Source organism: Phycodurus eques, chromosome 17 (assembly GCF_024500275.1).
Source record: "Phycodurus eques isolate BA_2022a chromosome 17, UOR_Pequ_1.1, whole genome shotgun sequence".
Lineage (NCBI taxonomy): Eukaryota > Metazoa > Chordata > Actinopteri > Syngnathiformes > Syngnathidae > Phycodurus > Phycodurus eques.
In genome coordinates this window covers 12,822,508-12,836,556 of record NC_084541.1, presented here as the reverse complement: position 1 = coordinate 12,836,556, position 14,049 = coordinate 12,822,508, and the positions used below count along the sequence as shown (strand labels likewise).

Below are 14,049 nucleotides of genomic sequence, written 5' to 3'. Positions count from 1 at the left end.
TAAACACATTGAGATCCAATAAAAGAGTTTTATTAAAAATGTTGCTCTGCCCTGCGATTGTCTCAGGGTGTACCCCGCCTCCCGCCCTGAAGATAGCTGGGATAGGCTCCACCAGCCCGCGACCCTAGTGAGGATAAGCGGTAAAGAAAATGAATGGATGGTGGTTGTAGTTTGATGAATTTTACTTTTTTTTTTTTTTGCTTAACCATTTAGCTTTGTGGAAGGGGCAAAACTTTAGGAACACAACAGCATGATTGCAATTCAACACAGTGCAAATTATATAACAAGGTATGGAAAATGTTTTCACGCGTACTAAACAACCATTGCTTGCCAGAGTTTCCTGGAGGTCCTTCAATGTTGCTGTCAGCCTCCATGACCAGTTTTCGTCACGTCTTTCTTTTTCGTTAGTTTTGTAAAATTATTTATTGCCTGAGAAATTCTTTTGCACCTGTCTCCTGACTGACACATCTGATGGCGTGGAAGCTCGTTGCGGACCATGACTTGTGCTCTATGATGTGACCACAAAAATCTCAGGAAAAGCCTTCTAGAACAGAAGTAGTTTATTTGGGGCTCATCAGAGCCAGTTTAAATGGTAGCAGATGTGTCTGACTCGCATTTAACATGAGATTAAATGTGAGTGGTGAATTCTGAACACAGCCATGTACATCCCCAGTTACAAGAGGGTGTGTACACTTGTGCAACCACATCTGTTTTTACTTTACCTCTGGAAAATATTTTTTTTTTCCAGTAGAATTGAACAGGTTATATGTCACATTAATAGTTGAAAAAGTTTTGAAAGTATTTACCTTGCTCTCATTTTCTCATATCACAAAAACCTGACATTTGACAGGGGTGTGTAGACATTTTATTCCCACTGTATTATTGGCTGGCAATCCCCAGATAGCATTCAATACAGACGACAGTGCACCCAAATGTAATGTATGTACACTTTAATGATAGTATGTACACTTTAATGATAAAAGGATATTCAAATAAGCACGGCAGAGTGTGACGTTGGTCATTTAAAAAGAGAAGCGTCTCGACAGAGACAGCGCAGTTCTCCGCTTTACGATAAATCGAAAGGCTCGGGTGATCACTTGAGTGCTTCGATTGCGCTGCAGTCAGTCAAAGATGGTGAAGGTGTCACGTGTTGAGGCGTGGTGGCGGTTGTCTTCATCGTCGTCATCATCGCGGTGCCTCCTTTCAAGTTTCCTTGTACCTGCGACACAATTAGCAGCCGTGAGCAGTTAGAATTCCAACAATGTCGTGATGATAATATTTAATGAGGAAAGGCTTTACATACATTTTTTCAAGTATTTTTTAATAATCAGCATTTTTTTGAAAATGTGCTATTTCTATATTAATATTTAAGACTAATCATTATTGCATTTTAATGATATCAATGTCAAAATAATTGTCACGGTACTAATATGCAGTAATGTTTCTAATTTATGTATAAACTAATATATAATTATGATATATCAAAGATTTATATTCATTTTATATACAGGTAATTCATACATTACATTTGTTTTAGATAATACATATTTAAAATGTTATTGTTTCAGTTAATCCCAATATTTAGTTTAAACATAATAAAGTAAAATGAATTAAAGATTTTTAATACTGAGTCAAATGAGTGACTTAATAATATAATTGACTGTGTTACCGTTACTAGTTTTTATTATAGTAACAAACTTTAATTGTGAAAAAAATAAAACCAACAAATGACTGTTTATGACAGTTTTTATTCAAATAACAGTATTTGAAAAATAAATATATAAAATGCAATTGACTATTTAATATTACTTTTTATTATTTAAGTATAATAACAAACTTAATAAATGACTAACACAAAAAATAGGGCCTTTTTAATTACTGAGTCAATGGAGCGATTAAATAATAATTGTGTGTAAACGTCACTACTGCTTTTTATTATAGTAAAAAAAACAGTAAATAAAAAATAAAAGACAGTTTACTTCAGTTTTTATTACAGTATAATAAAGGTACTTTGAAAATAAATATATAAAATTAAATTCTGTCAACTACTACTTTCTATTACAACAAATCTTTAAAAAACATTGACATTAAAATGTATACATAAAATAAAAACAATAAAATTGCAACAACAAGTAAAATAAAAAATAAAAAGCTAAATAATACAATTTTCCAAGATCCATTAAGTAATTCCCTGTGAATGAATCGGAAAGGTGTTTCATTTCAGTATTTGACCCAACTATAGTATTGTACCATACATTAATAATAATTTGTGGCCTCCCTACAAAAACATTCCGGCTTCTTGACGGTTTGGCGATGTGACTCACCCTCTGACTCGGGGGATTCGTCCACACCAACCTTGAGCTTCCTTGTAAACCAGCCTGGACAGAAACTGCAGAAAACAAACAAACATGAAGTCATTTAAGGACACATACCATCGTCAACCAAAACTGTTGTACGCCACGCTGTTTGGTTGCTGCTCCGTGTGTGTCAAAGTAGCAATTTGAAGCTTTGTAATGACCTTTGGATAAGACGAAATGGGTTGCTTGAACATGTTGCTGTTTAAATATACAATTTAATTTTTTGTTTCATGCTCTGTACGTGTGAAAATGGGCTTTTACTTGTAATGCGCTTTTTGTGATTTTTATATGGTATGTCTAAATTGTAGATGTTTACCTATTGCGAACGGGTCTGGAACGTCATCCCGCGCACTCAACAGGGGTTGACTGTATGTTGTTCCTTACCAGACAGGCAAGCACGTCGGCAGAGATGAGCATGTAGAAGACGTTGTTCCAGCCCGATGGCGAAATCAGCCCGGCGAAGAGAGGGCCCAACGCAGCCCCTACACACGGCCCCAACTCCCAAGTTAGCAACAATTTGACCCCAAGACGCTAACATGGGGGGAAGACGGCGACCTCTTACCCACTGATCCCGTCCCGTCGATGATGGCCGTCACTGTGGACAACGCCCTGGAGTTTCCTCTCAGACTCTCGTGTGTGCCCTTAACAAAAAAACAAACAAAAAAAACTTTATTTATGTGCATTGTGTCATATTGTTTCAAATAGTTTTTGATTGATTGATTGATTGATAGTTGATGTCGAACATGGAGTACAAAATGCCCTAAGATGCCACCAAAGCTCTGTCGAAATAGGAATTGATTTCAACTTGGTTCCTTGACATACAAGTGTCCCAACTTGTGAGTTTTTTCAAGTTACAAGTCGTCGCTTAGCCGATTTTTTTGCTTTGTTTTGCGAGCTAAAATGTATAGCTAGCCCTTAGTTATTCAGCAAGACGAGAAGGTGGAAATATGAGACACTTACCAGGTCGGCAGAAACCGCAGTGGTGATGAGGGCGTAGGGCCCATTGACCAGGCTGCCACAAACCAAGAGCATGCCTAGGACAATACCAATTTACTTAATATACATGTATTCATGAACTGATATTAGAGGTGAGGCACAGAAATGTATCGAATATGATCTTACCAATTGTTGTGCCAATGCTGCGTTGTCCGATGTGGTTGTAGAGGAAAAGCTGCAGCAGGACAAAAAAAAAAATCTAAATCAAATCAAATCTCAGACATTTAACTTTAAGTTCCCGTGGAGGACAAACTTGGGAAGGCGCGACATACAGTGAACCCTCGCTATATTGCGGATTTTTAAGCGATAGTACCACAACATCCCAAGCAGCACTGAGCTCTACTGGAAGAGATGCAGCGTAATTAAGAACACGAAGAAGAGGCAGAGAAGGTCATCTACTATGCTCCAGTACGAGTTGTCATTCCCATTGAGCAGAGAAAATATCCATAAATGCCCTTGAGTTTTGTTGTATGCTCTGTTTGTATGTGCTGCTCCTCCGAGTGTGTTAAAGTCGCAGTTTTTTGAAGGTTTATGATTACTGTAACATTTATGCTCATTTCTATCAGCGTCTATGTCATTTTAAATGAAATGTTAGCATTACGCGAGCGGACATTTGTTAGTTTGGTTGAACATTTTGATGATTTATTACACATTGGATTCTTTTTTGGCTTTTCTCTTCATTTTAAAGTCAACTTTAACCGGGAGTGACAAATAAACAGATTGAAGCAAGCACGCTGTGCCTCTTTTTAGAGATTCGTCTTTTCTTGTCGTCAAAGGGATGTTATATGATAGTCTCCCATTTATTGCCATACAGAGAGAGCGAGAACTGGTGCCAAGGAATACCGTAAAAAGTTTAATTGTGTTTGAAGCCGTATAAACGCGTTAAAATTGTTGCGCGAGGGGTAAAGCTATTTAACATTTTTTTTGACTCAACACTCACCATGGGCGCGACACAACAACACTCACCATGGGCGCGGCGGCGAGCAGCATGACACAACACGTGGTGGCTCTCCCACCCGTGTAGTCGGACACGAGGCCCGCCACGATGCCGCCTGATGTAGGTCAAACACACACAATACGATGGCTGACATGCTGCAACACTGTAACCCTAAAATCAGGGATTAAAAAAAGCAAACAAAAAACACAGCTTACCCACAATTCCCCCCACATCAAAAAGCGTGGATATATCACCGGCTTCTTTGGCCTCAAAATGTGCTGAAAGATGAACACGCATATTGATCATCATACGAGAGTACTTTTAAGCATTTAAACGTGAGCGTCGACACTGACCGATGTTGGAGATGTAGAGCGGAAGCCAGTAGAGGAACGTGTAGCTGACCAGCTTGGCAAAGAGCAAACACAGCGAAAACTCCACCACTCCCTGTGGGACACCGGCATACTGTATATCTCACACTGATGACTTGTCACTTTGAATCCGACATTTTCATCACCTTAGGATGCAGATGTTTCCCAAAATTGGTATTGAATTTTGTTAGAAAAACATGTGCCTTTCCACTTAACCTCGTTTCATCTTTTCTTTTCGTGGACCTTGCTCCTCTCTCTCGGTCAGATATTGTATTATCACTCACATGAGGCAAACGATAACCGCCCGATCATGTGTGCATACTGTATGACCTCTCCTCAGGCGAAACAAGCGGACACTTCTTAGAAAGCAGCCATCAGGTTGAATTTGAACTGTCCTCCTAGTTTAGTATCATTAGAATAAAAAAAAAAAAGCAGATACATTTAACAGTATTTTAGTTATTTGAATAAATTATTGTTTAATTATAATGTATTTACAAATATGACATTAACATGAGTTGGATTGATGAATTATTTCATTAGCACTTTAATTCATATTTTACACATTTTACATGATTTATTAATTTTATTTCGTTTTTATTCATTTATCGAATTAAAATGACTAGTTGTGTATCATAATAATGTATAATAATTTTATGATTTTATGGTTTTATTATTAATGTATAATAATAAAATCCTTTTACATGTACCATTTACATTTTTTAAATACTAAACTAAATACATGTTCAATATTGTAATACAAAATGAGAATAAACAATAAAAACACAATTTTATTATTACAATAAATTGAACAAATGTTATTTTACATGAAGTAGTTTTAAAAATCCAATGTGGCACAAAAACTAATGAGCTCATCAGTGATGCTCAAATTGGAGTGTGCGGGGTCCCTCTAGAAATACCACTAAATACAATTCAGTTGTATTCAACATTTAAGTTAAATAAATTAGCATTTCATTTTTAAGTACTGTTTGTTTTTAAACATTTATTTGTATATTTGTAATCATTTTTTTTATGCGCAATTCATCTTAACAGAATCATTATTTGAGGACAGTTTTTTTACAATAATATTAAATAAACTTCACTGTAAATAATGACATGAAAAATATCAGTAAAAGAAACAATTTTACATTTGCATTTTAAAAAATGTGAAATTAAATAGAAGAAGAAAATAAAAGGTAAAAAGCACTCACGGGTATACTGAGCGCTCCCCAGAAGCTGATGGCCTCCGAGTGCCCAGCGGTGATCTCCGGCGTCTCGGCGTCGATGGAACCGTTGGCCACATGGGAAGGACTCTGCAGGAGAGGCTCTGTCTCACCACTTTCCAAGTCATTCTAATACACAACACACGCTCATACGGTTGTTCTCGCGCATGCCGGCAGAGCAAGTAGCGAGGTGCATTCTCACATGATGCTGAGGAGGACTGCAGTTGACGTCTTCGGGTTCTGAACACAGTGGAACACGCAACGAGGTGTCAGACGCGAGTGGCACGACGCCACCCCGGTTAGCGACTCAAAAACTCACTCTCGACCAGGAAGAAGAAGCACAGGACGCCCGTGGAGGCGATGATGAGGCCCGGCACGATGAAGGACAGGCCCCACGCCGACGAGACGAACACGCCGGCGATGAGCGAGCCCAGGATGTTGCCAACCGACGTGTGTGAGTTCCACACGCCCATGATGAAGCCGCGCCTGGCGACAGCGACAATATATCTGTCAAGTATGTTTTCAACGGGTAGGTGTGGAAGAGCGTCTCGCTCAGCTTGTCTGTGAAATTCAAGCTTCCACGTAACTGTAATGATAAACAGATGCCAGTAGATGGCGGCATTGGTTTGGATTTGAGATCAGCACAGCTTTTGAGTTGAAGATAAGGATTAAGTGGTGAATCTCGGCCTGTCATGTCGATTATGAGGAAAGTTAAGCAGAGCTTGAGGGCTCGTCGACAGGAACGCCAGCGGTTCACTCTGCCCCGTAAACGTCGCAGCCATGCGGCGACACACTCATGGTCGCAAACATGGTCGACGTGCGGTAACGCACTCGACAAACACGCTGCAACACATCCCGCAAACAAGGCTAGCATGCGGCAACACAATTATTTTTAAATGAAATGATGTATTTGTAATTATTAATTAATGCAACTAATTAGTGAGCTTTACATCTTTGTAAAGGCACAATCGTTGCGCTTGCTGGTGTACCTAATAATGTGACCGGTGATGTGTCTTCTTTCTGTATTGTGTCTGTAACATTTTTTTTTTTTTGTTTTAATTTTTATATTAGTTTTTTAAGGTGAAATGTGAGCTCAAAGAGCGTATTTTCATCAGGGAAGGCGTAGCGGTGTGAATGCGCGTCGTCTTAGCTGAGCATAAATAAAGTTACGTTTGGGACTCTTTAGCCTTAAAGTTTGACTTTGGGGCCACAAAAACCTACAAACAAATAAATGATAATAATGTGCTGCAATCCAACTGTCGCCAGAGCGATTCAATTAAAAATCACCGCCTTGAGGGTTGTGTGCCTTTTGGACGTTTGGACAGACTTGGACTTCCTTTCTGGCTTTGAGTCGCCAGAATGCTGACTAAGTTGAACATTAACTTCCTCACCCAGTTTCCATCTTGTGAGGTTGACATGTCCACTAATTCGAGCAAGGTGTTCCCTCCAGGCGACCGCGAATAAGTGTGTGTTGACTGACTAGAAAACGAAGTGTGTTCCTTCTGCTGCGCAGCGTGGCGTGACCCTGCGTTTGCTCGGCTGCACTTCTGAGAAGAAGCGCTTTTGCATCCGGGGTGGGAATTTGTCAAGTACGGTCGCACCGATGTGTCGTAATGCGACCCACGAGAAAGAGACAATGCGGAGTCATCAGAAGGGGGCGGGGGGGGGGGGGGTACTCACTTCCCTTTTCCGAACCAGTTGCCGACGCAGGCCACCACTGCGGGCCAGCCGGTGGTCTGCATCAACCCGTTGAACACCTGCGGAGGAGGAGGGGGGGGGGGGGCATAAGTGGACGCATAAAAAACAGCCTCGTGACACAGAGCCAGCCGTGGCCTGTCCGTGTGTATCAGTGGAATCCCTGACTTGTGACTGCAGTCATGTGACTCAGCAGCCACAAGTCAGCTGATAAAGAGCTCCTTGACTGAGCCATCTTACAGAGTGAATAATGTTTCCCTTATCAGTAGTGGCTAAAGGGGGGAAGCGATGCAGCTGTTATTGATTATGTACAGGATGTATGTAGCATCTCCATGCTAATATGATGGGAAACTAGTACTGTGGGCCTTCGGCTTACGAGTGACCCGACTTACGGGATTTTCAAGATTCAAGTTGCCGCTCGGCCCTTTTCAGTCTCGAGCAAAAATTTGAGTTATGAGCACCAGCTGCGGTGACAGCGGACTTCCCAACAAGCAGCAGTTTAGCAGATCAATTCTTCGGAAAAGATGCCAAGTGCTTGCTTCAAGCTGTTTTTTTTGCCACTTCCACTTGAAGTTTACTTTCAAACGAAACATAAAGCATCAAATAATTACACAATGTGTATTTGACCAAACCTCATAACTTTGTCTTACGGAAGTCCACTTGCTTAATGCTAATACACAATGCAAAACTCCATAGACATGCTAAAAATTTTGCATCACTGTCGCAGTAACGATAAAGCTTTAAAAAAATACTATATTTGAACACAAGCAGTAGCAAAACATGTAGACAGCGCATACAACACCTCGAGGCATATATTCTTTATCCTCTGTGACTAACAATGCAGCTTACCTTACCTTACCTTATCCTTGGCATTCTTGGTGTTTCATCATCAAATCTACAGTACGTGGAGTATGTGTCTGTATGCACTACACTGCCACTTTGCAGCACAAAGCCCATTGAATTATCATGATGCACCATTTAATGTTTTACATTCAATTTGATGACGTGAATGCTGTATGTTTTTATATATAATGTACAATACTGTAGAGTGACATTTTTCATATTAAAACACATACTCCAAAAATTTTTTGCTGGTGTTTTTTGGGGGGGAGGGGCACGCACTGGAACTGATGAATAGCATTTCCATTCATTGAAATGCGTTGCGAGATACGAGCATGGTTAGGGAACGAATTACATTCATACGTCAAGGCACCGGTGGGCTGCATGTGCAATTAAGTGTAATGTTTGAGGTCTTGGAGCGTTGCAGCCTATCCCAGCTGACTTTAGGTGAAAGGCAGACCACACCCTGCACCGGTCGCCAGCCAATCCCGGGGCACGTGTAGACAGACGACCATTTACATTCACACAGAGCCTGAGTGGGAGCTCATTCAGACGTGTACCCAAAGTTACGGTGCCAACTGGCTGTGTATGTGCGTGCGCACCTGGATGACGGCGTAGTACCCCAACGAGTGGATGTTCCAGTAGAACCCTAAGCCGAACAGACAGGTGAACAATCCGCTCATCAGCATGCCAAAACTCAGGTAGTAACGTAGCGGCAGGCGCTCTCCGAATATCCCACTGCGGACACAAGTGACACATATTTGTAGTTCACGTGGTTCCCACTCGGATGGAATCGACCGCAAGCTGAAAGCGCCGGCTACGCACCTGAAAAACATGCCGATTGCGTAGGCCACCAGGAAGGAGTTGTCCAACACCCCGAAGAGCGTCTTGTAGTTGTCCTGGTCTGAACAGAGAACACATTCATTCATTGAACGTTTCTATCCAGAGCAGCGATTCACAACCACTGTGTTGTGACATGATAATATTTCACTTAATTGGTCTGAAAATTATTATTTATTCACGACAAATAATGTATATTTGTTCATCTATCTGTGTCACTGATGTACAGTACAGTGAGTGACAGTTAGAACAATTGTGTGCTCTTCCACTCGATGGGAGAAGGTACATAGTTAACTTCAATTACTAAGCAAATTGAGACGAGATCATCATTATTTCAGTATACCGTAATCCCGCTATATCGTGATTCACCTGTCGAGATCCCACTATGTGGTGGATAAAAAAACTCGGCTTTACACGATCGGGATTTCTGGGGCCGATCAGCGGGTTTAAAAAAAAAAACAATAACCCATCACAAGATGGAGGAATGTGTCTATTTAAATGACCTGTTCATTTACTGTATGTACTTGTGTACTTAATTGCTCCAAAAATGATATTTACAATAAATAACGTATGTTTGTTCCTCTATTTATGCCAGTGAGGCATAGTGACAGACAGAACAAATGAATGGTCTTCTATTAATTGGATGGCGGGAAGTACATACAGTAATTATATATCCACTTTTTGTGACATTTTTGTTTGTTGGTGTCCCGTGAGATTTTTCAACTGTAAAATATTTTCCTTGGCTCCATAAAGGTTGGAAATCCCTGCTCTAGTCAGATCGTGGATTCTAATCAGTCAGGTCAAACCAGCATTACAACATGACAGAAATAATGGGTGCTAACTTAATCAAATTAAATTACTTTATTTTTAATTAAATTACTTCACCCACACCGAATCTTTAGAGCATGATTCGACAGAACGGCGGCATGTTTACGTCCAACCGTTCGTGCTAACAGTAGCTTGCTAGGCTACATAACGTTTTTGTTGCCTGCTTGCGAGCCGTATCGTATTAAAAGTACGTGAACATACCTCAAGCAAGCCTTGAACGAACGTTCTCTCCTGTCCTGAGCACCGGTGACAACCAACACACGTTTTCCCCCATGCTGTCCTTATAGTACCATTGGCGCGCTCCATTCGTGTTGTCGTCACCACGGTAACGAGCGTATCCGGTCGCATTTGAGTTGACAAGATAAAGCCCAATGATCGTAAAAAACGGGATGCGGTGCTATCGGAGTACAAGATTTTATTGCAGTTGTCTGACAGTGCAACCGTGAAAGAGCAAATTCGTCTTGTAGTCTGATCTGGGCATTACGTGTTGTCTGTCTCCAACGTGTTGTCTGTCTCACACTGCTGACGTTTTTTTTTTTTTTTAAATAACTTTATTGGCCGTCAGATATAACCAATACTAAGTCAAAAGACACGCGACAAGGTTAAAAGTAAACTAGCGTTTGGATTCAAATATACTGTACAAGCGGCGACGCGGAGTAAATGTCTTTTGCGGAGCCGATCAATGACGTCGTTGATCGGATCGGCGAATTATGACATTAAAGCCGATCAGCATAAAATGCTAAATATCGGCCGATACCGAATAGCCCGATAAAATCGGTCTAAAGTCTAAAAAAAAAAAAACGTGTTGAAATATGTTTACATTGTTTTAAAATAAGTTTCAATGTTACTATAGCGTAAATAACACTCGTATATAAATGCCTGAGTATTGTTGCTGCTCCGTTTGTGTTAATGAAGTAGCTGTTTGAAAGTTTCTGATTACTGCAACGTCGATGCCAATCTCCCTCAGGAATTAAATGGGGTTTCGCATTATATGTTAGAATTAAGATAACTCGTTAGACCAAATTCTATGTTTGGACAAACATTTTGGTGTTTGAATATCCAATTTTTACTTACCTCTTTTGTTTTATGAGTCAGTCTTACAGTAAACTTTAACTGGGAGCGTCAAACAAACAGCTGCAATCAAGCACGCTGTGCCTCTTATTTGGAGAACGAAGTGAGCGGGTGAGAACAGGTGCTAAGGAATACTTTTTAAAAAATGTTTGTAACTAAGTGTGTTTGAATGAGTTTAAATGTGTTTAAAGGGTGTTATATTGCAGATTTTCACCTATTGCGGGTGGGTCCGGAATGTATCCCCCGCGATAAACAGGAGTTCACTGTATATATTTTTCGTTTGGTGGCACTTACCAAAGGGAGACCAGTCACACCACGTGACATTGTTGGTGATGTTCAAGTCGGCCGGGCGGATGACGCCGCTGCAGTTTCGGTGGAGTTCGCTCTGGGAAAACACGGAGGGGCGGAACGTTTGTCCACAAACGAGGCCGTTGCGCAGCAACGCGCTTCGCAAACGTGGCCTGCGTGTGATCGGTTGTCATAGCTACCTTCACGATGCTGATGGGCTTCCGGGACAGGTGGTAGGCCGTGTAGAAGAGGAAAGTCAGCAGCAGAATGAAACCGCGATACCTGCGGAGGAAACGTGGATTGAATTAGGTGGCAAAAGTACTCACCCTCTGTACAAAAATTGAACTACAGGCATTTTTTTTTCTTTTGCATGAAATTCAATAGGATTTCTTGCAGAAATGTTTTATTATTTTTTTTTTTTAGCAGCACTTTTTTTGTTCCGCAGGCTCAAAGTATGACACAGCGCTGCCACAAGATCTCAATTAACGCGAGTCGTTTATCACTAACATGAAGGAACTGTTCGCTGAACGAGTGACAGCTCCATTTTTTTACGAACGCTTTCGACAGAAACTGCCTTGTTCCCATTTTTCTTTCATTTCTACCGTCCTGTGTTCAAAACGAGACAATGCACTTAGTGGGCCGATTTGTGCAGCCTCTTAGATGACACATCAATCGTCCCTTCATGAATCATTATGCTATAAACAGAACGTGATTGTTAGAATGTCTCTTGCGACAAGAGCTGTGGTTACACGACAAATAAATCTAAATTTAGAAAATGCTTATTATAGTCAGCTGTAAGGTAATTATGTTGTTATTTATGGTTCAATATGCACAAAATATTCAGTAAAATGCTTCCAGCGCTGCAGTAATATGCTAAAAAAAATGTGTTAAAAATGCTTCTTACATTTAACTGTATAACTATGCAATTATATAGTGCTTAATGATAATAACACATTAAACGACGACTTAATTTGAGGGACATTGCTCCCACAGTTGCAAAACCCTGCCAAATAAGGCCAACTTAACTGCTGAAACGCTTAATAATAAAATATTTTGCTGTATGGTGACTAAGTTGTTACACAGGTTGAATTGTCACAAGACAGCGACTAAATTCAAGAAGCGAAATGGGGTAGTGAACGCTCCAATTGTCTCCGGTCCTGGCTTAAAATGAAACTGCATTACAAAAAGTGATGTTTTATCAGAGTTTCGTCATTCATTAACGCACCGGGCTACCGCGCAAGTAGGGTAAAACGAGATGTTTTTCGTGCTATTAAAGCCACCGGTCGCGGCCGGATTCTTTAAACGCTACATATCTCGCGTGCTATCTGAGCCGATCGATTCGGTAAAGGTCAAATCTGTGAGCCAGCAAGGGAGGAAATGTAAAATGGGCAATTTCTTAAGGGAGTCTGGTTCGGTGGCGTTCTCGCGACGGCAAGAGGCAACAACCCCGTTGGCGAGCACGAGGTATGAGTTTATTAATTAAATAGAAATGACGCATTGTGTTTACCGGGGTGTGTTGATTGACTATATTGATGTGGTTAGGCAAATCATTCAGCGCCCCCGGGGGACAGTCGCTGATAAGCAACAAGGCCAACTCGCCTTTTCCCCTCAACACGGTGGCAGCGAGTGCGACGTTCACCGACACCCTGAAAAAGTGCGGAAAACCATGTCATGCGTCATTGTTTTGGAACTCACCAGCTATCCCGAGAGAAGGACGTGATGAGCCGAATACCGGGGGCCAGGGACGCCTTCATGGTCGATGAAAAATGTCGTCGGACGGAGGAAAAAAAACACTCAAAGGCTTCTTCCAGTCATTATGAAAAGCGTAGATGCGACGGTGAAGGCACCACCGTGGTCGATGGGCTGCTTATTAGCGTGTCGTTACGGCGATTTATACGCTCATAAAAGATGAAGTATTCGGTAAAATATATTTTACGCTCATAAAAGATGAATTATTCGGTAAAAATTAAGAAACGTGCTTACTTGTTGAGCTATCCTGTAAAAAACGACATTTAAAGTACTGGTTTAAGAGGAAAATAGATGCTAACTGCTGCCGGACGACAGCAGCGGCCACTGGGTTTCCTGGTGGGATTCAAGGTCCGTAAACATCCAGCCGTCCTCCATAGTGGCTGATCTTAAATACGAGTCAGCCCGACCTCTAGAAGACCTCGAACGGGTGCGGGGGAAAAAAACTCAAAAGCCCCGAATGGATGTACAGTAGGGAAGAGTAGTTATTAATAGCGACAACTGGGTAATTATTCCACCAGATTTTCCAGGCGGAACGTCCCGGAGGACACGTGTTCAGAAGACGGTGACGTCACGACCAAGGCAGGAAGTAGCAGTAAGAAATGCAAAAAAATAAAAATCTTCAAAAACACTTCACAGTTAAAAAGTGATTATTAAAAACAAAGAAAGCCAATTTCTAATTAATAATAACACCGCATCCTACATTTTACATAAGACGTTTATATGGAAATTTTACCTTTTTTTAACAGGCGTACTTCAACTTACTTTTGCCATCTCTTGATCATGTTATTTACCTCAATATTAAAACAAGAGGAAAGCTCATTTGTTATGATTAATAACTCATAAAAGACAACACACCTCTC

The 14,049-nt window shown here is 40.9% G+C and overlaps 1 protein-coding gene across 4 annotated transcripts; it reads right to left on the bottom strand.

The window, feature by feature from the left end:
- Positions 1 to 1,118: 1,118 nt before the first annotated feature.
- On the bottom strand, positions 1,119 to 13,737 carry slc37a2 (solute carrier family 37 member 2). 4 transcript variants are annotated; one of them, XM_061701995.1, is made up of 18 exons: positions 13,136 to 13,737; positions 11,641 to 11,722; positions 11,447 to 11,537; positions 9,239 to 9,317; positions 9,016 to 9,151; positions 7,559 to 7,635; positions 6,198 to 6,364; positions 6,081 to 6,118; positions 5,867 to 6,007; positions 4,644 to 4,734; positions 4,506 to 4,568; positions 4,320 to 4,405; positions 3,480 to 3,528; positions 3,318 to 3,391; positions 2,920 to 2,998; positions 2,742 to 2,839; positions 2,325 to 2,389; positions 1,119 to 1,219 (listed from the first exon to the last, which is right to left on the bottom strand). In XM_061701995.1, the coding sequence occupies exons 1-18, from the start codon at positions 13,192 to 13,194 to the stop codon at positions 1,204 to 1,206; spliced, it is 1,491 nt and encodes a 496-aa protein (XP_061557979.1). In that variant the 5' UTR covers positions 13,195 to 13,737; the 3' UTR covers positions 1,119 to 1,203. The 4 variants fall into 4 exon arrangements, 3 of the variants coding, with proteins under 3 accessions (XP_061557979.1, XP_061557981.1, XP_061557980.1); XM_061701997.1 differs by having other exon boundaries at positions 5,867 to 5,968; XM_061701996.1 differs by lacking the exon at positions 1,119 to 1,219 and having other exon boundaries at positions 2,674 to 2,839.
- Between the last annotated feature and the right edge of the window lie 312 nt (positions 13,738 to 14,049).